This window comes from Henckelia pumila, chromosome 1 (assembly GCF_033568475.1).
Source record: "Henckelia pumila isolate YLH828 chromosome 1, ASM3356847v2, whole genome shotgun sequence".
Classification (NCBI taxonomy): Eukaryota; Viridiplantae; Streptophyta; class Magnoliopsida; order Lamiales; family Gesneriaceae; genus Henckelia; species Henckelia pumila.
Window position 1 is genome coordinate 145,361,805 of NC_133120.1, and position 24,210 is coordinate 145,386,014.

General features: G+C 35.7%; 4 protein-coding genes across 6 annotated transcripts; 1 reads left to right on the forward strand and 3 right to left on the reverse strand.

Moving 5' to 3' along the window:
- The first annotated feature begins 273 nt into the window (after window positions 1–273).
- LOC140886895 (neutral ceramidase 2-like) lies at window positions 274–5,062 on the forward strand. 2 transcript variants are annotated; one of them, XM_073293805.1, is made up of 10 exons: window positions 274–411; window positions 743–1,113; window positions 1,220–1,428; window positions 1,597–1,941; window positions 2,307–2,571; window positions 2,668–2,938; window positions 3,008–3,133; window positions 3,599–3,662; window positions 4,008–4,171; window positions 4,321–5,062. In XM_073293805.1, exons 2-10 carry the CDS (start codon window positions 800–802, stop codon window positions 4,867–4,869), a joined length of 2,307 nt encoding a protein of 768 aa, XP_073149906.1. In that variant the 5' UTR covers window positions 274–411; window positions 743–799; the 3' UTR covers window positions 4,870–5,062. The 2 variants fall into 2 exon arrangements, with proteins under 2 accessions (XP_073149906.1, XP_073149913.1); XM_073293812.1 differs by lacking the exon at window positions 274–411 and having other exon boundaries at window positions 975–1,113; window positions 1,220–1,287; window positions 1,374–1,428.
- A 451-nt stretch (window positions 5,063–5,513) lies between these two features.
- On the reverse strand, window positions 5,514–7,754 carry LOC140874919 (proliferating cell nuclear antigen). Its single transcript, XM_073278406.1, has 4 exons — window positions 7,282–7,754; window positions 6,350–6,502; window positions 6,159–6,256; window positions 5,514–6,041 (listed from the first exon to the last, which is right to left on the reverse strand). Exons 1-4 carry the CDS (start codon window positions 7,598–7,600, stop codon window positions 5,820–5,822), a joined length of 792 nt encoding a protein of 263 aa, XP_073134507.1. The 5' UTR covers window positions 7,601–7,754; the 3' UTR covers window positions 5,514–5,819.
- Window positions 7,755–12,564: 4,810 nt separating this feature from the next.
- Window positions 12,565–14,916, reverse strand: LOC140874163 (FT-interacting protein 4-like). The gene has a single exon (XM_073277443.1). The coding sequence runs from the start codon at window positions 14,914–14,916 to the stop codon at window positions 12,565–12,567; it is 2,352 nt and encodes a 783-aa protein (XP_073133544.1).
- A 4,492-nt stretch (window positions 14,917–19,408) lies between these two features.
- On the reverse strand, window positions 19,409–23,652 carry LOC140881079 (uncharacterized). Of its 2 annotated transcripts, none has more exons than XM_073286103.1 (2): window positions 23,421–23,652; window positions 19,409–23,237 (listed from the first exon to the last, which is right to left on the reverse strand). In XM_073286103.1, exon 2 carries the CDS (start codon window positions 23,112–23,114, stop codon window positions 19,662–19,664), a length of 3,453 nt encoding a protein of 1,150 aa, XP_073142204.1. In that variant the 5' UTR covers window positions 23,115–23,237; window positions 23,421–23,652; the 3' UTR covers window positions 19,409–19,661. The 2 variants fall into 2 exon arrangements, with proteins under 2 accessions (XP_073142204.1, XP_073142195.1); XM_073286094.1 differs by having other exon boundaries at window positions 19,409–23,289.
- Between the last annotated feature and the right edge of the window lie 558 nt (window positions 23,653–24,210).

The window sequence follows — 24,210 nt, forward strand, 5'->3', positions numbered from 1 at the left end:
TATTTCAACTTAAAGCCAAACAAATTAATTGTTTTATATATCACTTGACTACTATCGATGCAATAGTGTCCACGATAAATAATATTAAATTTATATTATATTGTTTCTCCAATTAATTAATGTATTAAAATATTGTTATAAAGTCCTTTCAAAAAAAATTTGAAAAAATAAAAATTCCATTCCATGCATGTCTTTCATGGCTTTTAATTTGTTTGTATTTGTATTTCTTCAGCTTTTGTCCTCAAATATATATGTGTGGAATTCCCCGTGTGAACTCGACCCATCCTGCCTCTCCAAATTTGGCATTTTCTCACTCGACCTCAATTAAAGCTACGCCGTGCCTCCAATTTCAGCTCACAACGCTCTTGAATCGTTGGAAGATTTCTGGGTTTTTTTTTTTTTGCTGTACCTGTAAGTCATATGGATTATATTGTTTTTGTTTTTTTTTTTTTTTAGCTTTGATTCTACGAGTGGACTGTTTATTATCAAAGAGTATTGTAATACATGAACTGGTTGGAGGATGATTTAGCAGTGTTTATGATCTCGTCAGTTTTGAACATTTTTCATGGTGGTTTACGAGATTGCTATCAGGGGAATTTGATTTAGTCTCGTTTTGCCCTTTTTTTTGGTGGTATGATTTCTTACAGAGAATAGAAATGGAATGTGATTTGCTTTCTCATTGTGTGTGTGGGGTAGTGTGAAATCTTCTAATAGTTGCTATATTATGTGTCTGGTGGTGTAGGAAATGCTGAGAAGTGATTAAAGAATATAGTAGAGTATACTGGTTGGTGGACTGACTATGGCGAGGTTCGCGCCGGTGATTTGCTTGCCCGTTGTGTTGTGTGTCTTGGTGGGGAGTCTTGAAGGGGTGAAACCAACTTCTAGTTATTTGATTGGGCTTGGAAGTTATGACATGACCGGACCAGCAGCTGACGTCAACATGATGGGATATGCTAACATAGACCAAACTGCATCTGGTGTTCACTTTAGGTTGCGAGCTCGTGCATTCATCGTGGCGCAGCCGCAGGGGAACAGACTTGTGTTCGTAAATCTTGATGCTGGGATGGCATCCCAGCTTGTGACCATAAAAGTTCTCGAGAGATTGAAGGCCAGGTAGTTTAAGTATTGCTGCAGTCCATGGAAGCCTAGTGTTATTTGTAACTTGCGGTTTCGTATTGTTACTTGTATTGTGATTATGAGGTTATTTTTGCTTCTCCAGGTACGGAGATCTCTATACTGAAAAGAATGTTGCTATTAGTGGCATTCACACCCATGCTGGTCCAGCAGGTTATCTTCAATATGTTGTGTATCTTGTAACTTCCCTTGGTTTTGTGCGGCAATCGTTTGATGCCATTGTTGATGGTATTGAGCAGACCATCGTTCAAGCTCACAACAATCTTCGACCTGGATCATTATTTGTGAACAAAGGTAATTGAGCTCGACTTAGCCCTCATAATTGTTAAGCAAAAAGTAAAACACAATAAGGTTCTGTATCTCTTCCTTGAGTCTCCACGATTTACTTTTTTAGTTCATGGTCTGCTGTTGCTTTGAGAGAATAGGCATATCTTATTCACCATATTTGGCACTAAATTACAGGGGAGCTTTTAGATGCTTCAATTAATCGCAGTCCAAGTGCTTATCTCAACAATCCAGCAGCAGAACGCAGTAAATATGTGTACGATGTTGATAAAGATATGACCCTTTTAAAGTTTGTTGATGATGAATGGGGCACGGTCGGGAGCTTCAATTGGTTTGCAACTCATGGAACTTCTATGAGTCGTACAAATGGTTTGATAAGTGGTGACAATAAAGGAGCTGCGGCACGTTTTATGGAAGACTGGTTTGATCACGATAGCAAGACAAGTTTGTCTTCTGACAATGCAGAGGCAAACAAGGTTCCTCAAAGAGTCTCAAACATTATACCAGCAGAGGAATATAGCTGTGAGTACTTGGCTTATTATTTTGCAGCGCTATTAAAAAAAACATAAATTTCTTTTGGATGCCCGTTCTGCTAGTAGAAGAATTATAGTTGTGGGTCTTTGTTCCTGGTTTTCGTTAACTTCTTCAATACCGTCATCGCAAGGCTGTTATCCTAACTTATCATGAACTTGGAAGTTTGTGCTTTATTGTGCTCTCTTGTGAGCCTGAAGTCATTTCCTCAGTACGTTAGGAGAGATTAATGAGAGACTTCTCTCCTACGTAAACTCATTCTGGGTCTACAGCCCCGCAAACTAGTTCTGTGGTAACTAAAAAAGCTCTGCATATTCTCCCTGTGTTTAACCTTTTGTTTTCTTGATCCAATGCAGACCATGATTTACGAGAACTTGCTGCTTCTCATGAGGGTTCAATGGGTGAATCAACCACCAGGTCTATGAGCAATGCAAGACGTGTGAGAGGCGCTCTTGGTCAGAGTGATAGGCCTAGATTTGTATCTGCATTTTGCCAAACCAACTGCGGTGATGTCAGTCCAAATGTTCTCGGAGCCTTCTGCATAGATACAGGCTTACCTTGTGATTTCAATCACAGTACCTGTGGTGGAAAGAATGAGTTATGCTATGGACGAGGACCAGGGTATGTATAATTCCCCATTTGGCACTTGCTACTTTGTGAGTACTTTTGTCATGATTCTGGTTTAGGCTACAATATGATCTTTCAACTTATCGGCAGGTATCCAGACGAATTTGAAAGCACTCGCATTATTGGAGAAAGACAATTCAGAAAAGCGGTGGAACTTTTGAATTCAGATTCAGAACAATTGAATGGGATGATTGACTATCGCCACACTTACGTGAATTTTTCCAATCTTGAGGTGGCAATTCCTGAACAAGGAGGAGGCACCACCGTTGTAAAAACGTGCCCTGCAGCATTGGGGTTCGGATTTGCTGCTGGTACAACAGATGGACCTGGCGCTTTCGATTTTAAACAAGGGGACAACAAGGTATTGCAATGGAGTTCGTTTTCAATAGTTTATGTTCTCATTTATTGCATGCTAATGTTCTGTGTTTAGGGGAATCCATTCTGGAGATTGGTGCGCAACTTACTTAAAACACCATCAAAGCAACAAGTTGATTGTCATGAACCAAAGCCTGTTCTGCTTGATACTGGTGAAATGAAGGAGCCTTATGATTGGGCGGTAAGTGATAAATCCTCTGCTGTGTGTGTTTCTACGATAATGACCTCGAAATATTTTCTTGGTTTTCAATTAGTTATATGAAGAAAACGTTATAGATTGATCAAACATCTCTATTCTGCATTTTCAAGAAATAGTGAGCTGTGACTCTCATTCATACAAAAAATGTTGTCACTTAACAACGGAGCAATGGAATGGGAGCCATTTTTGTTTTGATCTGAGTAGAGATGAGTCAGGTTCTTCGGGACACGATTCCCTAAAAACTATTGTTCTATTATCACGTAAATGAGCTAGGCGTTGGAGATTCGAATGTCCTATTCTAATTCTAAAGATTTCAAAGAAATCGGTTTCGTGTTCCAACCCGATTTAAATTCGCTCATCCTCACGAACCATGCATGTGTATATTTTGGTGATAAGGCAGTTTATAGTGAACTGAACAATGGTAATCTTGTGTCTCCATATTGACAGCCTTCAATACTTCCAGTCCAGATTCTGAGAATAGGGCAGCTGGTCATATTAAGTGTACCTGGAGGTAACTCTGCTTCTTTTCTCTTCTCAAGATAATTGTATTCTCACTTATAAATCTTTTTAAACCGAGGTTTTGAAAATGCCATGATGATGATGAAATTTCAATCATCTTCAAGTTCATTTTTATTCGGACAGTTAACTTTTTGTAATTGACATCTTTTTATCCCATGTGTTAATATGTTTTTATCTGTATTTGGTGAATTTATGGGAAAAATTTTCCAACCAAATCGTTTCCCCTTTTCTTTTCATTTTTTTTTTTTTACCTTCGAGGTCGGAGGGGTGCTTGAATCTTTGTGAATTTATTTGGAGAAAATTAAGAGCAACAGATATCCGTGCTCTCTTGTGCCAGAATTCACCACGATGGCAGGAAGACGGCTCCGAGATGCGGTGAAAACAATTCTGCTGAGTAGCAAAGAGTTTGGTGGCAATGTCCATGTAGTGATAGCTGGGTTGACAAATACATATTCACAATATGTGACAACCTTTGAGGAGTATGAGGTACAGAGATACGAGGTCAGTCACTTCACCTTGGCGTTTAGTCTTATGTTTATTTATTTAACCCTTGGTTTTTGGCTCACAGTTCTCTCTTTAGAGGCATATAGCCTACAAATGATTCTGCGGTCCTTCTAATGTGTATCCACGTCTTGTTTCATCGATCTCAGGGTGCATCGACGCTGTACGGCCCACACACCCTGAGCGGCTACATTCAAGAGTTGGGTAAGCTTGCAGAAGCCCTTGTTCAAGGGACGTCAGTGAAACCAGGTCCACCACCCCCAGACATGCTAAAAAAACAGATAAGCTTATTACCACCCGTCGTACTCGATACAACTCCTATAGGTGTAAACTTCGGGGATGTCAGCTTAGACATACCAAAGAACTCCACCTTCAAGAAAGGCGACAAGGTGACAGCAGTTTTCTGGTCAGCGTGTCCAAGAAACGACCTTATGACCGAAGGTACATTTGCTCTCGTGGAGATTCTCAGAGGGAACAATACTTGGGAACCAGCTTATGACGATGATGATTTCTGCCTCCGGTTTATATGGTCTCGACCAGCTAAACTTAGCCCTCAAAGTCATGCAACCTTGGAATGGAGAATACCGAAAAGAGCTGCTTCCGGAGTTTACAGAATCACACATTTTGGTGCTGCGAAGGGAGTTATAGGATCAATTGAACATTTTACAGGTTCTTCTCGTGCTTTTGCCGTAGCATGAGAATATTTAATAGGACGTGATATTTCGTATTTGTGCACCAATGACCAAACAACATTAAAGATGTTCCAGCTTATCACGTACTCCATTAATTATATAAATTAATGTTTACATAATTTTCTTGGATTCTTCTATCCTATTTTGGGTAAATACTCCATGTATAAGATAATCATTGTATTCGGATGGGTTCACAAAGCATCGGGAGAACAGAACTTGCAATTTTTTATAAAGGCGAAACGCTTGTTAATTGTTGTCATTATTTAAAATTAATTATAACACCCCATCCCTACCGAAATCTAGACTGGTAGAGGTGCGTGTGCGCCATGATTATCAATCTGTTGATCACTAGTATCTTTACTTGGTATGACAAAAACATTTAATATAACTTGATAACAATATATTATCAATCAAAACCCAAACTTAAACCCAACGTTAATTCAAATCCAAATTTCAAGTCAATACAATCGCATTCAAGTGTAAAAAGTTAATAGACTTTACTTTTGCTCACCTTTGCACCAAATGCAACAAATATAAGGTGCTACATAGAGAGCAACATGGCCTCATAGCCTCGAAATCAATCCTTGATCTATTATTCTTACTACACTGAATCACTGGTGTATTCAACAGTAAAATTTTGAAATAAAGAACATACTTGTATCAAATGTGTGCACATTTCTATCCTCTCAAAATCACCATTTGACGAAACAACATCGTTACAATTTGAATTAAAGAACATGCAAGAATATTATGTGAAGTCAAGAAGATAAGAGCTCGTACTTAAAATGATGTGCATACATGGATCTGAAACAAAGATGCAATGAGAAAGGAGAAGAAAATTAACATAATTGCAGTCATTAACAAGAAAAGAGGTTAAGGAGAGAAATCTAGACCTGTGGCTTGGAAAGCAACTAGTAGCCTAATAATAAAATCATAAAAGTTCATGACTGATAAAACTAGGCATTGTTCTCTTCATCCTCCTCTATTTTGGGAGCCAAGTAGAACCGTATATAGCCCATCTCTGCAATCTTGTACTCCACGACAACAGGAAGCTCTGAAGACAAGCTTATAGTGACAGTGCTGGACAATGGAGTTGCCTTGGTAAAGGAATTCAAATACCTAAGAGCAAAAGTTAATGATACTGGCTCGTTCATCTCAATAACCGTTGCATCTTCAGGCTGCATGATACAGGAGAAAAAACAAAGAAAATCAATCCATTTTCTGAAGATGGCTGAAAGGGTGTTAAGATAGTTATTTTAGTCTCAGGGGTGGCAAGGATAGAATTTAAAACTAACCTTATCAACAGTGGTGTTCTGCCTGCAAACAACATTTGCAGTTCCAATGTCACCTCTTGTTGAGAATTTTACACCTTCCTTTGTTACAGAGATCACAACTGTATTCAGCAGTCAAACCAAAGGTCATATTTAATTACCAGCAGATTACAATCTAACATTTGTTATTGCATTGGAGAACATAACCAACAAACCTGTATCACCAATGCTACTAAGATCTTTGCAAATCCTCGCAAACTCGGAGGATGGCATTCGAACTATAGCATGGTACTCAGCTTCAGGGATTCCAAGATGCTCACTGTCGATGTCCATAAGCTTCATCTCAAAATCTGCAATTTTATCTTGTGCTGCGATTGGAAAAACAAAACAACAAAAGTTCAACATACTAAAAGCCATTAATATATAAATCTGCACAAGGAAATCAGAAAGGAGAGAAGAGAACAGTGTTAAACATAATTTAAAGTTTGACAAGACCTATTATTTAAGAGCTTCTGCTATAAAGGCTACTCACCGGACTCAACCTGGACAAATCCAGATCCCATAGACTCAAACCCAACAATAATAGCTCAGAATTACACCATAAACCGTGGACCTTATTATCTGTCACTCATCTGCCTTACTTGTACACCCTTTCATTGCATCCTCACACGATTCAAAAATTTAAAGATTTGGGGTTGCAACAGCAGATAAATTTTTTCTAATATTCTTATATTCGCCTTTATGCCCTTTGTATAAATAGGTCGTGGGGACTTTTCCTTCAATTTTATTGGATTCTGACCTCTAATCACTGAAATGTCAAGAAAACCAGGACCCATATTCAGAGCTCGACCATATTTTGAGCTTCAAATATTATAAAATCTCTAAAAAGTGAAGATTTCACCATTTGACTGCAAAAACTTAGTCTCGTTTTCACATAAAAATTATATTTAAAAAAAAAAAGAAAAGAAAAGAAAAAAAAGGATGCAACCACAGACGTCCACAGTCACCAAAAATATACCAGAAGTAAACTAATTTCCTCATCTGTTCAACGACTAAATCTTAGATCAAAACTGCAGCGCATTAAAGATCGCGCCAAAAAAAAAATTAAAAAAAAAACTGAGAAAGAAAAGAAGAAAGGGAAACATACTGGGGCTCTCAAACATGAAGGTGACGGTATCGCTACCGTCATCAGCTTTTATGGTTATGATGTCATCATTCCCGGCGCATTTCAACATCTTTCCCATGTTATTGAGGTTCATCCCCATGGACAGGTTGCGGTCGCAGCGGTAGTGCTCGAAGCCCTCGGATCTGAGCAGAAGCGCCACCAGCGCCACGTGACTCGAATCCATGGCCTGCAAAGAGAAGCCAGTTGCGGAACAGTCGAAATTCGCTTCCGTAACCAGATCCTTAATCGCCTCCATCACCTTCTTCAGCAAGCTCCCCTGAACCAGTCTGAGCTCCAACATCTTGAGGAAATTGATATGCAAAATCCCTTCCGGGTCCTTACACTTGGGAGTAGGAAATGGGTCTCCGAGCGAATACGTGCGGGAAATTGAAATTGAAGTTTAATTGAAAATTTGATAATTAGGGTTTATATATTCCGTATATATAGAAGTGGAGATGGTGTGAATGGATTAAAGTGTGCTGGAGAAACTAGGGCTTGTAATTGGCGGGAAGACTGCAATTAAAATAAAATTTCTTTCATATTCCCGCCTATATTTTTTAGGGGAAGAAATATATATGTATACTAGTGATCCGACTTTTACAGTATTTTATTAATATTTTTTTTTTTTTTTTTTTGGTTTGGGAGAAAATAATGTTTTTTGAGAGACATGTGAGAGAGACGTGAGATGAAATTAAAATTATAAAAATTGTCAAAATGTTATTTTGCTTTTTGCCTTAAAAAAAAAAAGGAAGAACTCTCAATGAATAGGGGTAAAATGGAGAAAAAAATTGGTGTCATCTTGACACACCAAAAATAGTTATTAAAGAATGTCCAAGTTTTATATAATAGTATAGATAGTATAGATAATATATATGAATCCAATTTCAATAAATAAATATATATAAATATGGTAAAAGTTAATATGGTGGGGAAAATACTACTTAATATTGAAAACTCTTTTATTTTGTTGACTCTTTGTGTGTACTGTCACCAATTAATCATGTTAATTTTGTGAGATAGATCGTCGATCCAATTCATGAAAATGTATTATTTTTTATATCAAAAATTTTAATTTTAATTAAATATATATATATATCGAATCGGCTTGTCCCACAAATATAGATTTGTGAAATCGTTTCACAAAACCTTATTCTTTCATTTTTATTATTTGGTTAAAAATCACTTCATACTAAAAAATATATATTGTTTCAAAATTTCAGAAATTTTATATTGTTAAAGAAAATTTTAAATGTGTCATCTCAATTTCATATAGTATTTTTATAAAAAAAAAATTATATAATATGTAGACAAAGGGGAAAAAAAAGTTCAGAAAACCACGTATAACCTAAAATGTCTTGTAAGTGCTTGAAAGTTGAAAGCATTCGGGTTGCTAAAAATGAATGATTTCGATTTTTTTTTTTTTTTTGTATCATCTCCGTGAAAATTATTTAGATATTGTTATCTAAAAAAAAACTAAAAATATTATAGATCTTACCTACACAGAGTATTTGTGCAAAAATATTATTAAAAATCTAGAGCAATCAATTTGTTTGTTTTTAAGAAATAATTTTATTAAATTAATACTTCCTATATCTCACTCATTTAGATTATATTTCGTTTTTCATTTGTCTCAAATATATATTCCAGTTTTTATGTTTAATGTTATATTTCACACTCTTTTACCAATTTTTTCATATTAAATTCATATCATTAACTATTTGTACAAGTATTTTGTTCTATTAAAATTTCCATTAAATCAGTGTAAAATGAGAAATTGCTTTATAAAATTTATTTTTCCAATCGAGGAAGTATATATCAGTGTTCTTACAATCGAACGACAATCGAACTGATATATCTTTTAAAAAAAATTATTTGATCGGTCCAACTGATTCAATCAAATGGTCGGATCGAAATACTATTATATTATATAAAATAATAATATAATATATTAGTTGATATATTTTAAATTTAACAATTAAATATTTATATATATAAATATATACATTTAAAAAAAATTTAAAAACTAAATAATAACATATATATAATCAAAACATAAAATATATATAATTTAAACAAAAAATAATCAAAAAAAGCTTAAATATTACTAAAATAATTTTTTTAACAAATTTCAAATCCAAATAATCATGTATATAATTTTAAATAGAGGAAATAAATTTTTTTGGAAGAAATTTATAAAAATATAAAATATTAAAAAATTTAAATATTTTTTTTGAAAAAAAATAGGGAACCAGTCGGACCGATTCACCGGTTCAAATTCAGTCTTACCGGTCCTTGACCGTGTTTGATCGGTCAAATAAAGGAAATAATCATTCTTTGAAGAAATTTATGAAAAAATCAAATTATAAAAAAATTAATATTTTTACAAAAAAATAAAACATAGGCAAACTGGTCGGACCTGTTCTTGACCTGTTCACTGGTTCAAAGCTAGTCTAACCGATTTTTGACTGAGTTTAACTGATTTGACCAATTAAACGGTTTTTGGGCATGTCCGAACCAGACATGTGACTTTGATCCTAGTGTTATCAAACATGCGTTATAACATGGGAACTCGCAATAGTTTTTCGGTGCGCATTGGGTAAAATAACGGACTAAGCAATGATTTACAAACTACGTTAGTCAGGTAAACCGCACTAAACAAACTATGTGCGACAAGCTAGTTTAAGAAGGTGTTAGCAGTGAGAATCAAACTTCTGACATCTTGATATGTAGTGACCCGAACCGTGATCACCTACTAATCAGAACTTATAAATTAAATTTATATATATATATTTAAATTTAAATTTATATATATATATATATACTAATGTACAAAAATTAAAACATTATACGGTTTTGTAAATTTAATTTTTTTTTTAAAAAATACGATAACTTATAAATTATTTTATCAATTATATCATAAAAATTTATCTGTTAATTTTTATTTTTTATCATGTTTGTTAGATTTATTAACTTTTTTAAATGACAGATTTTTGTGGAGTTAATAGATTTTTGTTAACTTATGTAGAATTTTAAAGAGTTGTAAAAAAAAAATTTGCACTTTAGTATATTTACTTTGAAAGATTTTTACAGATTTTATAAAAAAAAAATTTCACAAATTTCAATGAAATTTATTATTAAAACTAAACTAGTTATACCTAAACGGAAAAAATTAGTATATTAAAATATATCAAATTAATATTATGTAATAATATTTTATATGTTTATTCGATATAATTGTCCTTATATATATGTGTGTATATGTTTGTGTGTGTCAGTGTGTGTTGGTTTATGTATGTATTTTTATAAATTTTTAAATGTATAATTAAATTAATGCACATAATTAATTAATGCTCAATAAGTGAATAAATAAATTAAAATATTAAAAATAATTTATTATTACTTTCAATTCAAGTGAAATAAAATCTTATTAAAACTTTATGATCCTACTAAAAAAAAATTTATGATTTTTATATGTATAGCATGATAATTTTATTAAGAACTTTCATAACTATAATATGACGTAACAAAATTTCCAGTTTAGAAGTTTTAAAATAAATATAATTATATTTATTATTATTTTAAAAAAAATTTCTTTCAATTATATAATAAAGTATTAATTTTTATTTACTAAAAAAATATATAGCAATATTTTTGTTTTTTTTTTTCATCATTTTTGTGGCGTAAAAGTTCGACTATTTAAAATTTAAATAACTTTGTATAATTTTATAATTTATTACAATTAATGGTATACTTTATGTATTAAACATAAAAAAAATCATCTCCAAAATTTCAACGGCCAAAATTAAAGAAAAAATGTATGGATTTTTAAATAATTTATTTTTTGATTTCGTATTGTAAAAAGTTTCATAAAAATGTAAGAGGGGAGAAGGAAAAAAAATAGGGAAAAAAAATTTAAAAATCCATTCGAAATTTGGGTTTAAGCAAAAATAATTCTAGACATTTTATTATTGTACCTTGAACTTTCAATTTTTGAATGAATTAAATTAAATAAAAATAAAATAGTGTGTCATATTTTTCTAAGTATGTGTTAATTAACAAGCAAGTACTTTATACTTACTAGCAAAAAATGCACATGCGTTGCGTCAGTAATAATATATATATATATATATATATATATATATATATATATATATATATATGAGGACTTTTCAGCTGCCCAACAATATTTTCTCACCTCGTCCCGGACCACTAAAATTCGGTACCGGGTTTTAGTTGTTTTTTTATTTTTCGCATCACTAAAACACGGTACCGGATTTTAGTGGTCGGGGACGAGTTGGACATCATTGGTTGGGCAGCTGAAAATTTTTCTCTATATATATAGGTATTATATGTTGTTGTCGTGTATATATGCTTATTTTTTGGTAAATTACTTCATTTAGTCACGATTATGTATAAAATGAATCATATATAAATGATAATTTTTTGTGGTATGCAATAATTTTTCCTAACCATGAAACAACGTAAAAGACGATTTATTCTTGAAAAACACATAAAATATAAATATGATTTTCCTGTTAACACATTATATCGAACAATTAGTTTGCAAATGAAAAACATAATAAACAACAATTTGATGCAACATGTATGGTATACTTTTGTATTTTATACGATTCACAACAATACAACTTATATTAACAATATAATTTTAACAAATGTATAACTAAATAAAGCATATAATTTCTCTTCCGTTGAAAAAGAACATGGTGATTTTTGTGTAACTCACCAAAGAGAAACGATCGTGAATCAAATACAACAAAAACGTCTGCTTCAACCTTTGAACCATTGTAAGGTCCAACTGTATTAAGACGAGTCTTTTCAACGTATTTATATTCCCACTCACAATGAGAAATTTCCCATGGGTCACTCATCCTAAAATTGACCCAAGTCAAGCATGCTTAACTTTGGAGTTATTATGTGATGAGCTCTCGAAAAGAAGATGCACCTTCTTGATATGAGTAAAGGCGTGATTTTATCAACATACAACACCTCAAATAGAAAAGATAGAAAAAAAGATAGAAAAGATATTTGAGGTTTTCTGTGGAAATTGAAATACAGAAACAAATATACAATCTCAATAAATCCACGTTCACCGTTAAAATATTGTTCAAACTTCAAACGACAGCACTACAACTTAACGTGACAAAATTCTAAGTACTCAATAAACCAAGAACGGTTTGATTTCATCTTTGGGTTTACACCAAACAATACCAACTTGAATGTCAAAACATGGGACTAAAAACACAATCATAACAAGCTGTCTGTTCTTGCAGGCAACCTCCTCAAGAAATTCATGGGATACGAGGGGATGCGATCTCGGAACCGGGGATGTCTCATCGTGTAAAATCCGATGATGGTAACCATGGTTTTGGGAGGAGTTACAAATAGTACCACAGAAGCAAGAAGACAGAAGATGAGAAATAATGCAGTTGCTCTTGGATCTCTCCAGCTGAGTAGATTGTAAAATCTCTCCACTTGGGTGGCTAGGTCACCGAAAACAGTTTGTACCCGTGAGGCGATAGCCCTTAGCCTATCGTATCTCAGTTTCAGCACGTCGATCTGCTTTTGGGACGTCGGGAACGTGTCGAACTCCTCATCTAGTTCATCTATGTGAGCTGTATCAGCTTGAGACAGCCTGACATCCATGTGAGGAGGATTCCTCGGCCTCCGGCGATACTTCATCGTACCGAGGAAGAAAAGGTAGATGAATATGATGCTCATGATATACCGTGGGAAGCAAACCAAGATAAGGAATAAGAAGTGAACGACAACAGTGAGGAAAGGTCTTTTCCAAGAGCATATATGATCAAAACATTTGCTAAGTTTAAGTATTGCAGAAAAGATCCCTGCTATCCTGTAATGGTTGGCTTTGCTCCTTCTCACACTCCACATGTTTGATCCCACATCAAGCATGTACTCCACCACTTCTTTTCTCAATGGTGGCTCGGCCCGGCTCAGCCTCGTGGAGACTATTTGTGTAGCTTGGTGCCTAAGAATGTCGATCTGATGGCAACTTAGAGGGTGAAGGTAGTGAAGATTTGGTAGCAAAGGCTGGGAATACATTAGCAGCATGTTGAACAAAGATGCACAAGAGAACCTCACAGCTAACTGAATTTCACCCATCTTCTTCACGCCTGAAGGCGACAGGACTATAAGAGGGTATGAATGCGTGTACACCCGATCAGTCTCAAGAGTAGACAGCCGAATCCTCACCTTCCCAATCCTTGAATCCTTGGTATTCCCATTTACTCCTTGCAACTGGCAATTATCAAACACACCAATTGTGATAACAGTACACGGATCGAAAACCTCCCATGTGTATTGCTCGTTCCATTTTGGATTGAAGCTGCTGAGAATCGTTCTGGTTCTAATCCATTTTGGTCCATACTTGGCCACACAGTAAGCATCTGTCACACCCCGGCCATCCTTCGCCTTCATTGGCATAAGGTTTTGAGCATTCAAGATCCCGAGTTCGAGCACCCCTATTGCTGGCTTCCAAAGCTGCCTAGCAGTTGGCCTGAGATCGCTACTGTAATGGGTTAATTCATCAAGAACATGGTAACCACCATCCAAACTGATCCTTAAGTGCACCTTGCTATTTGTTCTGCTCACATTCCTCTGTCCATTTTCTGAAGCTGCATGCTTCTCAAGATTATACCACCGGCTAACCGGAGGCTTGAAATCCAACCTCTTCTCCAATCCCTGTATCGAGATCGTACACTTTCCAAGAACCTCATCCTTGTTCGGTCCGACTTTATCCTCCACACTTATAACCAACTGTTCGTTGAACGGCTCTGCAACAGCAAACAGCAAATCCTCGTTCCACAAGGGGTTTACATTCTTGCTTTGAGAAATCTTAGTCCTCAGGATCATATTACTGTGCATCACTTTCACAAAAATCTCCGGCTGCTGCCTATTCCTATCCCCTAGCTGCAACTCTTGTGCCTCGATCACATTAACTCGAACATACCAAAGCCTAGGCGACAGATAAACCTTAGACCGGATACTCGCGACACCATCTCCACTAACAGCAGAGACATCTAAGTGCCAAGCTTCCGGGAACGCCTCGTCCGCCTGTGAGCCGACCCAGAAAGCAAGCATCACCTCTCCTGCCACCCTTTCACGCCTCCTGTTCTCCAATCTATACCATTCGGGCGCCAACGGACTATCAGGAGGCACCCTTCTAGGAACATCAGCAACATCAAACACAACCATTCCGATCAAATCATCACCGTTTCTGGCCTTATCTTTCACCGAAATCTCAATAATGGGAGCCTGGACTCGATCTTTTAAGATGGTAAACACCTGATTCCACATGGGATTCGACACATTCTCGAAATGCCTTGTCACAGACTTGAACCCTCCAAGCTTCACCTCCACAAACGGGTCGGGGCCGCTGTTTCCGTCCTTTGCAGGCAACCCCATTGCCTTAACCACTCTCACGAACAAATACTCCATTTGCTCGACCAAGTCGTACGTATCATTCCCAGATACCCTGCCCCCGCCGAGGCTCGGCCTCGTCTCCCTCAAATCAAAATCTCCTTCATGGGCTGTGTTTACGCTGCCATTTCGGTCCTGATTCCTGTTCTGGTTCGCCATCCCGTCAACAAGATTGAAAGCTGAAAGACGAGCAACCTGCAAATCCTCAGTACACAAACAAACAATTCAAAAAACGCAGATTTGAAAAAGTGTTGGTTCCTTTTTCTAAAAACATGGGATATGGGATATCAAGAGTTGAACCAAACGGTTACATAATAATGAGACATCAATTTCTTGGTTTTTAAAAGGCATTTAATTACCGTTCGAGAAGAAAATATTTGAAAAATGGAAGCAAATATGATCTGGGGAATGCCTAATTTGAGTGAACAAGAAGAATTTCGTTGCTGTTTATTTTGGAGAACATGCAAAAACAAGAAGAAATCTGAAGTCCTTTTCGTTCGTATCAAGGGATGTAGCGTAGAGTGACAGGGCTACTAATAATGGCCCATGGGACTGAGACTGCAGACAGTGTAGTGTAGTACCACCTCTTGCCACTCTCATCTAACGGCGCGTAGGTTATCCTGATTATATGTTACTTTTGTGCATAGATAAGAAACCACCGTGGTACCATGTCACATCACCTTATTTACGGGGGGATTCTTAGCCGGCAGATGGGCAGTCGGATCCGATGGCCCCGGGCCATTTACACTTCACATCATAGTGATGTGTCAAGCTCCGAGCTGTTGGATTGCCCTTCGGACACTACCCCGAAGGGCAGCATAAAATCACCCCTTATTTATGTTGTCTTTCTTGATTTTTTATTAATAAAATTTTGCTAAAAAAATGTTGAGAAATATTTTTTAAACCTCTCTCAAACACTACCTTAATACATAAAAGCCAAGAAATAACATAATTTTTCTCTTTGCGTAGCAGGCAGGCACCGAGACGCCCCAGCGCTGCCAAGATTGAAGCCTTGGCGCCTAGGTGCTGCCTATGTGCAACCCTAGCGCCTAGGCACCCTCCAGAGCACCTACACAATATTGGTGCCCCGAGATGAGATCTAGGAAATCTAGGAAGGGCATTTTCAAATAATGAAAAGTTATGTGCATATTGGTGACAGTCTATATAGGACGAAACACATATTGACTTCAGCTAGTATGAACTGTATCAAATGTTATATGATGTTGCACAATTATTTACATGATCATGAACCCAATGAATGTGCTCTAATGATTACCACAATTGCATTAATCTCATCACCCAAAGGAAAAGAATGTCATGTTTTTATGCTTTAGTCAAGCCAATGCATGTTATAATAGTTTATTATGTATACGCATTTACTTATGTAAAATTGTTGAGTTTTTAGACTCACTATGCTTGAATGGTGCATGTGAGAAAAATGCAGTAAATGATGTCGATGTTGGACAAGACGCGGAGTAACCGAGGATTGCAAGCCAAGACTGTTTATGAACCGTGTTTTAGCAAAGATTTTATGTTTTCCAAACAGTTTTCTTATTACTAATGTTTCGAGGCTGGTTTTATTCATTACAAGACTTACGATTTTTAGCACGATGTTATGTGTTCATAAGTTTGTTGCATACTTCCTTCACAATTTATGAAAAGTGTTTTCTTCAAATTTTTTTTTTTTGCATTTTTATTTTATTTATGAGCATGCATGTTGATGACGTTGTGAGGACATCACAGTATAATATTATGAAATTAATGTAAATAGAGATATATATATATATAAATAGTTTTAGAATTTTATCATAAATGTTAAACATTAAAAAATAAAAAAATTTATATTCTATTTTAGACAAAAATTGATAAATTATTTAACAAAAAAAGGTGGAAGGCATGTTGTGTATTTAATAAATTATATAAATACAATATAGGGAAGTAATATATTCACATAAGATATTTTAAAAAAAAATTAGATGCGACCAAACTTTTTAAAAACAACCTATAAGCTATAAACCATATTATTTTGACAGCTTATAAGTTGTTTTGAAATTTTTTGACAAGTAATTTACAAGAGCTTATAAACTCTAAAACAACTTAATAAATTATTTTCAAAAATTTATAACTTCAACTAAACAATAAAAACAACCTATAAGCTATAATCCGATTTCTTACAAAATTTTGGTGAATTGGTGTCGGTAATTTGAGATCAAAGCGATTCAAGGAAGCGCTCCAAATAATTTTTACAAGGGCCGTAACGTGTCTTGAAGGAATTGAGAAGCATGTAATCAAGTTGAAAGACATTTCAACATGATTCAAGTGCAAAACGATCGAAAAGACAAGACGAGCTAAAAACATGGATCAAGCCCAGACCCATTCCAGTGTTCGTGCCCCATCCGTGCATATGCACGGACCTTGCACGGGGTCCGTGCCCCTTACCATTTTCGAAGAAATAAAAATACATAATGGCACAGACCCCCTTCCAGACCCTAATCGAGGTCCGTGCATATTCACACACAATTTGGCGTGTTAGTGTGTGTCACGTGAATATTTGATATCTTGATATTTTTGTAATATTTTACCTATTTTGAGCGTTTTGAAACCATTAGGAAACTAGGATTTGCGTATTTTTGTTAACTTTTACTTATTTAAGTTGTAACGCAAGCCATCAGATACAATTCATTATTTATATTCAGATTATTGATTGCTTTCAAAATTCTCCCTAGAATTTTATTGAAGATTTTTCTTTGTTCAAAATCTAACATATTAAAGTTCTTACTTTGTGACGTTTGTCGATTGATTTTCATCGTGGATTGTCAAATACGAGTTATTTGAAGGTTTCTTTGAATTCGATTGTTTCTATCGTAATTATTTGTTACTAGTTTTTATAAGCTATGGGTGAATTTCACACACTTGTTACTTGTTTCAAAGATCGAAAAAAACACTTGGATCTTTTGTTCGTTGAATTGAGGACGACGTGATTTCATCAAGTTTCGTGTTTGTTTTTTCATGTCCGACAAGATTCATATCACCTACACTTGATCAAATATAATCTGAGGTGTGTGCTAAATCAGTTGTTTTAATGGTTCTTTGAAGCTCTTAGCTTGACTTATTGAATGCTTTTTGAATGTGCGTATGCGTCTCTTGTTATGGCTCTCTTTCTCTGTCTATATCTCAACTGATCTTCATATGCTATTTATAGCTTTGGAAATGTGTAGTCGTTAATTTGTCTTGTAGCTTCTAACAATCGTACTCCATAGCGTGGCATATGCGCTCCTACTCTTGTGTACGGGAAGATCTTGGTGGCTCTTGGCTGCATCAGTTTCAATTGAGCTTTATTCAGTCTCGCTCCGCTCGACTGAATAGTTTGACTAGCCCAGTTGTCGTTTCATCTAGTTTAGCTTGTGGACTAGTTATCTGATTTCAATTGACTTATCCAGTTGAGTAGCTTCTGTTCAATCGTGGACAATTTTAGTCTTCAAAATGATTTTGCTTATATAATTTGTCAACACTGAAACTATGAAAGTTCCATTAATTTTAAAAACATTTTATACAAGTGTTTTTTTTAAAAAAATTAATAAAATATTTTAAGAATAATATGTGTTTGAACAACTATATTATAAAAATAATTTTAATATTTCAAGAGTAATGCTTGTTGATTTTCATAATTGTCATTGATTCTAAAATAATCCAAAATTATCTTTTAATTGCTCTTTAAAAACTATTCTTGAAGAACAATTTTTTTTAAAAAAATATTTTTCATATACATTTTACAAAAATCTTATCTAAATACATACGGTTAACTTTCTTTCACTTATAAAACACTAAAAACTTTTTTACATTACTTGTTTACGTACATCTCTGACATTTGCCAATAAAGAAGTGCAATTGCACGTCTTCGCTATTGAACACATAATTTTAAACTTTAGGGTGTTCAAATATATATTTTGGCATTTTTACATAGACACGTTCATGCTCTTAAATTTGATGAATCATTAAATCCATCCTGTATTGGATATTTGTATTTTTGAGTAGTTTTGGCATAATTTCTATCTTGTTCTTTTTTCATCCAATAAAAATGTAAATATCCGTCCGTATTCATTGGCAAACGAGTGTAAAATATTTACAAGGTATCTTAAAAACCATAAGATAATAAAATAGCCTTCCAAAAACCCATAGTAACCTTTTTGCCTGAGAAACTTTTTATTTAAAACTTTTGAAACACCAAAAATTGCTCCATCTATATGAAATCCGGCAATTTCTTTAATCACTTTCAATTTGGCATTTTTTTTGGCTTCGATTGTAAACTGTATACCGGATCTGAAATTATGACGAAGTATCCGTCGAATCTTTCCTCAAGTTCAAATCATAACCGCAACCAAAGCACAATTTTGTCGAATAGTACGAATGAATTTTGGGATATAATCATCAATTATATTATGGTCGTTCTCACATAAGTTTATAGATGAGTTACTAGTGTCAAAAAGAACTTTTAAAGAAGGCTTGAAGGCTTAAAAATAATTTTTTTTTTAAAAAAGGTATGAAATTGAAGCATTTGGTCCTTTGCTCCTTCAGAGAAATAAAACAAATTTCACTTATAGCATCTACATGTAAATAACTTCGATGAATTTATCAACAGGTGAAAAAAGTATTCCAAAAGTAATTTTCGAAATAACTAGATTTGAAAATTTTGGACACAAGAATTGCCCCACCGAGGGTCCCATGTTCTGCAAGACCAGCAAGACACGAACTCAATGGGATGAAGTGATTAACAGTGAATCAGTTTTCCTCCGATTTATAAATGGAAGAAAGCGGCAAAATAGCAAAATACAGAAAAAAGAACTTGGAGTTAGAACACCTTCACAGTTCCAGTACCAGCAAAAGATAGTTTGGCCTGTGTCTGACTAAGGCGAAGCCGCGCTTTCCATTGAGGCGATTTTGTTTAAAAACCCTTTGATCTCATTCTCCAACTTGGCTCTCATCTCCGGCGAAAGATTGCCACCTGCCTTTTCCAGGGTCATTTTCATCATCTCCACATTCTTCTTGATGAAAGTAAGATTTGGTGCATCGCCTTTTTGGGGTGAAGGAACCTTGATTTTATCTGCAGGTGGAAAGGGCTGTGGCAAATGTGGTTTCTTGTGATTTTTGCCAGCGGATGAAGTGGCCTTTTCTGTAGTTGTTTCCTTCGTCTCCATGGTCGAAGCAGAAGGGGCCTTTTCCGTAGTTGTTTCCTTCATCTCCATGGTCGAAGCAAATACCACCGGATTGAATTTGAAACTGATCAGGGATTCTCCGAAAGGGTTGTTTTTTTCCAATCTTCTGATTGCAAACTGAGCATCAGTAGTCCTTTCATAGAAAATCTGGGCACTTGAATCATCCAGAAATTGAGTTTCTGACTCCTTCAACAACCCAAATCTTGAAAAAGTCATAACCAACGTCTCTCTGGAAGGAAGGGGGTGTTCCAGAGCAAAGCTCAAGAGAAGCATGGCACCAAGATCTTCATTTGGACGTGATATTCTCCTCTTCTTTCGAGGATGGTCACCTTCTGGAGATATATGATCTTCCACAGGTGGAATCTTTTCCAATGATGGGGAATCCGTAATTGTTCCATTCAAGTCCGGTATGACCGAAGCAACTTGACTAGTCTCCTTCTTTTTTTTCCATTTCTTGCGCTCTGGTTTTCCACTAGAAGGTAGAAGTATCTTCTGAAGCGAGTTGTGAAAAGACAAGTCTATTGCATTATGAATCACATTTGGCGTCGATTCTGTAGCTGTATATCCTGAACTCAAAGATCGCTCTGTCCCATTTACATTGTGTGCATCTTGGTGCATAGCAGATATTCCAAACGGCATATTTCCAACTGAGATGCTTACGCTGTTTCCATTCAAGTCAGGTAATCTAGCAGTTGTTTCAAGCTGAAAATGCGCTGGACTTGCTTCCCCTTTCTTTTTCTTCTCCGGAGTTATATTTTTCTGGATATCAGAGTCCTGTGTTTCAAACTGAAGATGTGTTGGACTTGCTTCCCCTTTCTTCTCCTTCTCAGGAGTTATATTTTTCTGTGTTTCTAACTGAAGATGCATTGGACCTGCTTCTCCTTTCTTTCTCTTCTCCAGAGTTTTATTTTTTGGAATGTCAGCACCCTGCGTTTCTATCTGAAGATGTGTTGAACTTGCTTCCCCTTTATTCTCATTCTTGGGAGTTTCATTATTCGGGATGTCAGAGCCCTGCGTTTCTAGCTGAAGATGCATTGGACTTGCTTCCTCTTTCTCTCTCTTCTCGGCAGTTTTATTTTTTGGGATATCACCCTGAGTTTCTAAGCAAAGATGTGTTGGACTTGCTTCTCCTTTCCTTGTCTTATCAGGAGATTTATTTTTCGGGATATCAGAGCCCTCAGTTTCCAACTGAAGTAGCGTTAGACTTGCTTCCAACTGAAGTAGCGTTAGACTTGCTTCCCCTTTCTTTCTCTTCTTGGTAGTTTTATTTTTCAAGATATCTTTGCCCTCAGTTTCTAACTGAAGATCCGTTGGACTTGCTTCCCCTTTCTTTCTCTTCTTCGCAGTCCTATTTTTGGGGAAATCAGAGCCCTGCGGCTGGAAGGTAATCACACACGAACCATTTACAGTGGTGGTGTCACTTGTGTTCAATAAATTATCAGCAGGCTCCATGCCTGCTGACAATAATACTTCCTTCTTCTTTTTAACGTTCACAAGTTTACTGCTTCCTTTTTCTTGTTGATTATCCTTTGAGGGTTCTTCGCTACTTGCATTATCCATGACAGAATCACTATTGATTCCCTGATTTTTACCAGATTCCTTCACCGATACCTTTCCCTTTCCTTTCTTCTGCACTTTGGCTATAGCACCCGTAGACACTTTCCGACTCTTAAGAATCCCACGTGCCATCTCAAAATCTAAAAAGGCAAATTTTCTAAAACTAAAATAAAATTGCTTCAGTGAATCAGAATATTTCCTTCTGCCGGGGTAAAAACAACCACGAGCAAATGAATTAAGCTCGGACAGCAATTGAGCAGAACTTGCATCGATATTGGCAGCTTTACTCCCCTTGAACGAGTTTCTTGACCCTTTTTCTCGCGAATTCTTTCCCATCAATTTACTCGACGGAGTGGATTGTTCAGATCCACAGGACAGGTTCTTTGGATCATCCCTTATATTTTGTCCCGCAGTTGATGAAACTTCCCTGTTCTGATCACCTTCTACATAAGGATAAGATAAATACTTGCTCTTCTTCCTTTCCCTTAACTCAGATTCTTTACCAGATGAAATTAATTTACCATCACTGCGATTCTTCCTCCTCTTCCTCCCAGTTGACATCAAATCATCATCACATCCACTTTTCTCAAATCCTTTGACACTTTCAGAAGTATTTTGGCCTTCATTAATCGCCTTCGACTTTAAGTTATCCTGGGTATTCAGGGGAGTATCACAACTCGGCCTGAGTAACTGCAAAGGCAACTGGCAATGCCCGATAGAACAATAAAATGCTGACAGACGATTCTTGGCCACTATTAACTCAACTTTATTTGGTACAGAAGAACCACTAGCAAGATTTCTGATGTATGAGCAAAAACTTGCAGGTTTGAACTGAGACAGGTAAAGATCGTCAAATTTACTTGCGTTGTCCATTGGTGTTAGACTTTTTTCAGTGTCTTGTGAAGAAAAATGGGCAGGAAGTGTGTGGCTTTCTTTCGGAAAACAACAGCAGGTCATCTCTGACTTTACCTGCCGACCAATCTCACCTACAGCCTTATCCACTGAGCCAAGAAAGTTTCTTGAGTCATTTTGCCGAGACAACCGTTCAAAGTACTCCACAAACGGCAGCAAGTCCGAATTGGAGCACCAAGTAAAATGCGGATTCCCAAAATATTTGACAAGAAGAGGACCCCTTTTTTCTGCCTTTGTTGCATCCTTAGCAGCATCAGAAGAAGGATCGCATATCATTCCTGGCCACCATGTCTGTGTTCTAGCTTTAACCCAAACCAAATCACTCACGTTAAACACCCATTCACCTTCATTTTTTAAGCTTGCCATTTTAAGCTCATTTGACACACTTTCATTTTCTTCCAGCGCATATTCTTGGTCAAATTCATGCGACACTGGGATTAAATGTTCCCTTCGGCTGTTCAAATCATCAATTTCATCCAAGGGACCAAAAACTTCCACAAATAAATTGATGCAATTCCCGGAAACCTCTATCTTTGCTGGTGAATCTGACATGTGAGGGTGCAACTCAGCCTTCCTATCAACACGCTCCTCCTCGGCCTTGTCAACCCGAAGACCATCATTACCACAAAACTTCAAATCCCCTTCTACGGAAGTCGTGTTGCTCAAATCACCCATCAAAACAGACCAATGCTTCTACAGGGTTTCAGGACAAGGGTTCTCAGGTCCGTACATTTTGAGCCAAAAACACTCTTTCCTGGAGTTTTTGGGTCGCTCATATTCTCATTTGCAAGAATGTACCTAAAAGATCCGACTTTTTCCCCATTTAATTAACCCACATTCAATTCCAACGCTGTTAAAAAATACATAACACAAGTCAAACTATTTCTTTTGTCAGCTAATTCTTTTGGTCAAATTATATAACAAAAATCAAACTTTAACACAACCCAAGATCGATCTAGAGATTAGAATTCGTATTTATACCTCAAAGCTCGAGAATGATTTTCCCCGCGTCAATGTACTCTACAATCCCAAGTATGTAATTTGAGGCTTTGATTTCAAGGCACCGGCCGAGAAGGAAGTAGAGTTTAATTCCATGAGTAAAAGATCTTACTACTATCGGCGAGTGAATGAATGAGAGCAAGAATAATTTAGGGTATTTCAAAATAAATTGATTCCACGAAATTAGGGGTTTGGTAATCGCATCTAATTCTGAAGCTCAAGCGCAACCAAACAAAATCTTGTAAAATTAAATTATTATTATTACTAAAATAAATTATATGGGTGCTACATGTTAATGAGATCCTATCTTTATCTTATGTAAAATTTACGGATAAACTCATTTATTTTAGTATTTGAGAAAAGTTGTAAAAGATGTGTGATATTTTGTTAAAATATATTAACCATAAACCCGAAATGGTTATTTCAGTTTTAGCGGAAAACTGTAAAATAAGTGTGGAGCGTAGTAGTTTAATTTGTTGTTTGTACCATGCTTTTTTTGGGGTTGATATGAATGGACCATAAATTTTTCATGTGATTTAATACATTGAAATACGTGAAAAAACACATGTGATTCATTCATGATCATTGTTAGTCGGATATGAAAAAAGGAACAAATATATTAAAAATAATATATTTAATTTCAATAATTAAATGAAATTATATATTTAACTGCATAAATATAAAATAATCAGAAGAACAAGAAATGTGGTAGACTTCACTGAATTGAACACGTAGGTGACCAAGGCCTGTGAAAAATACACTTTTCTTAAAA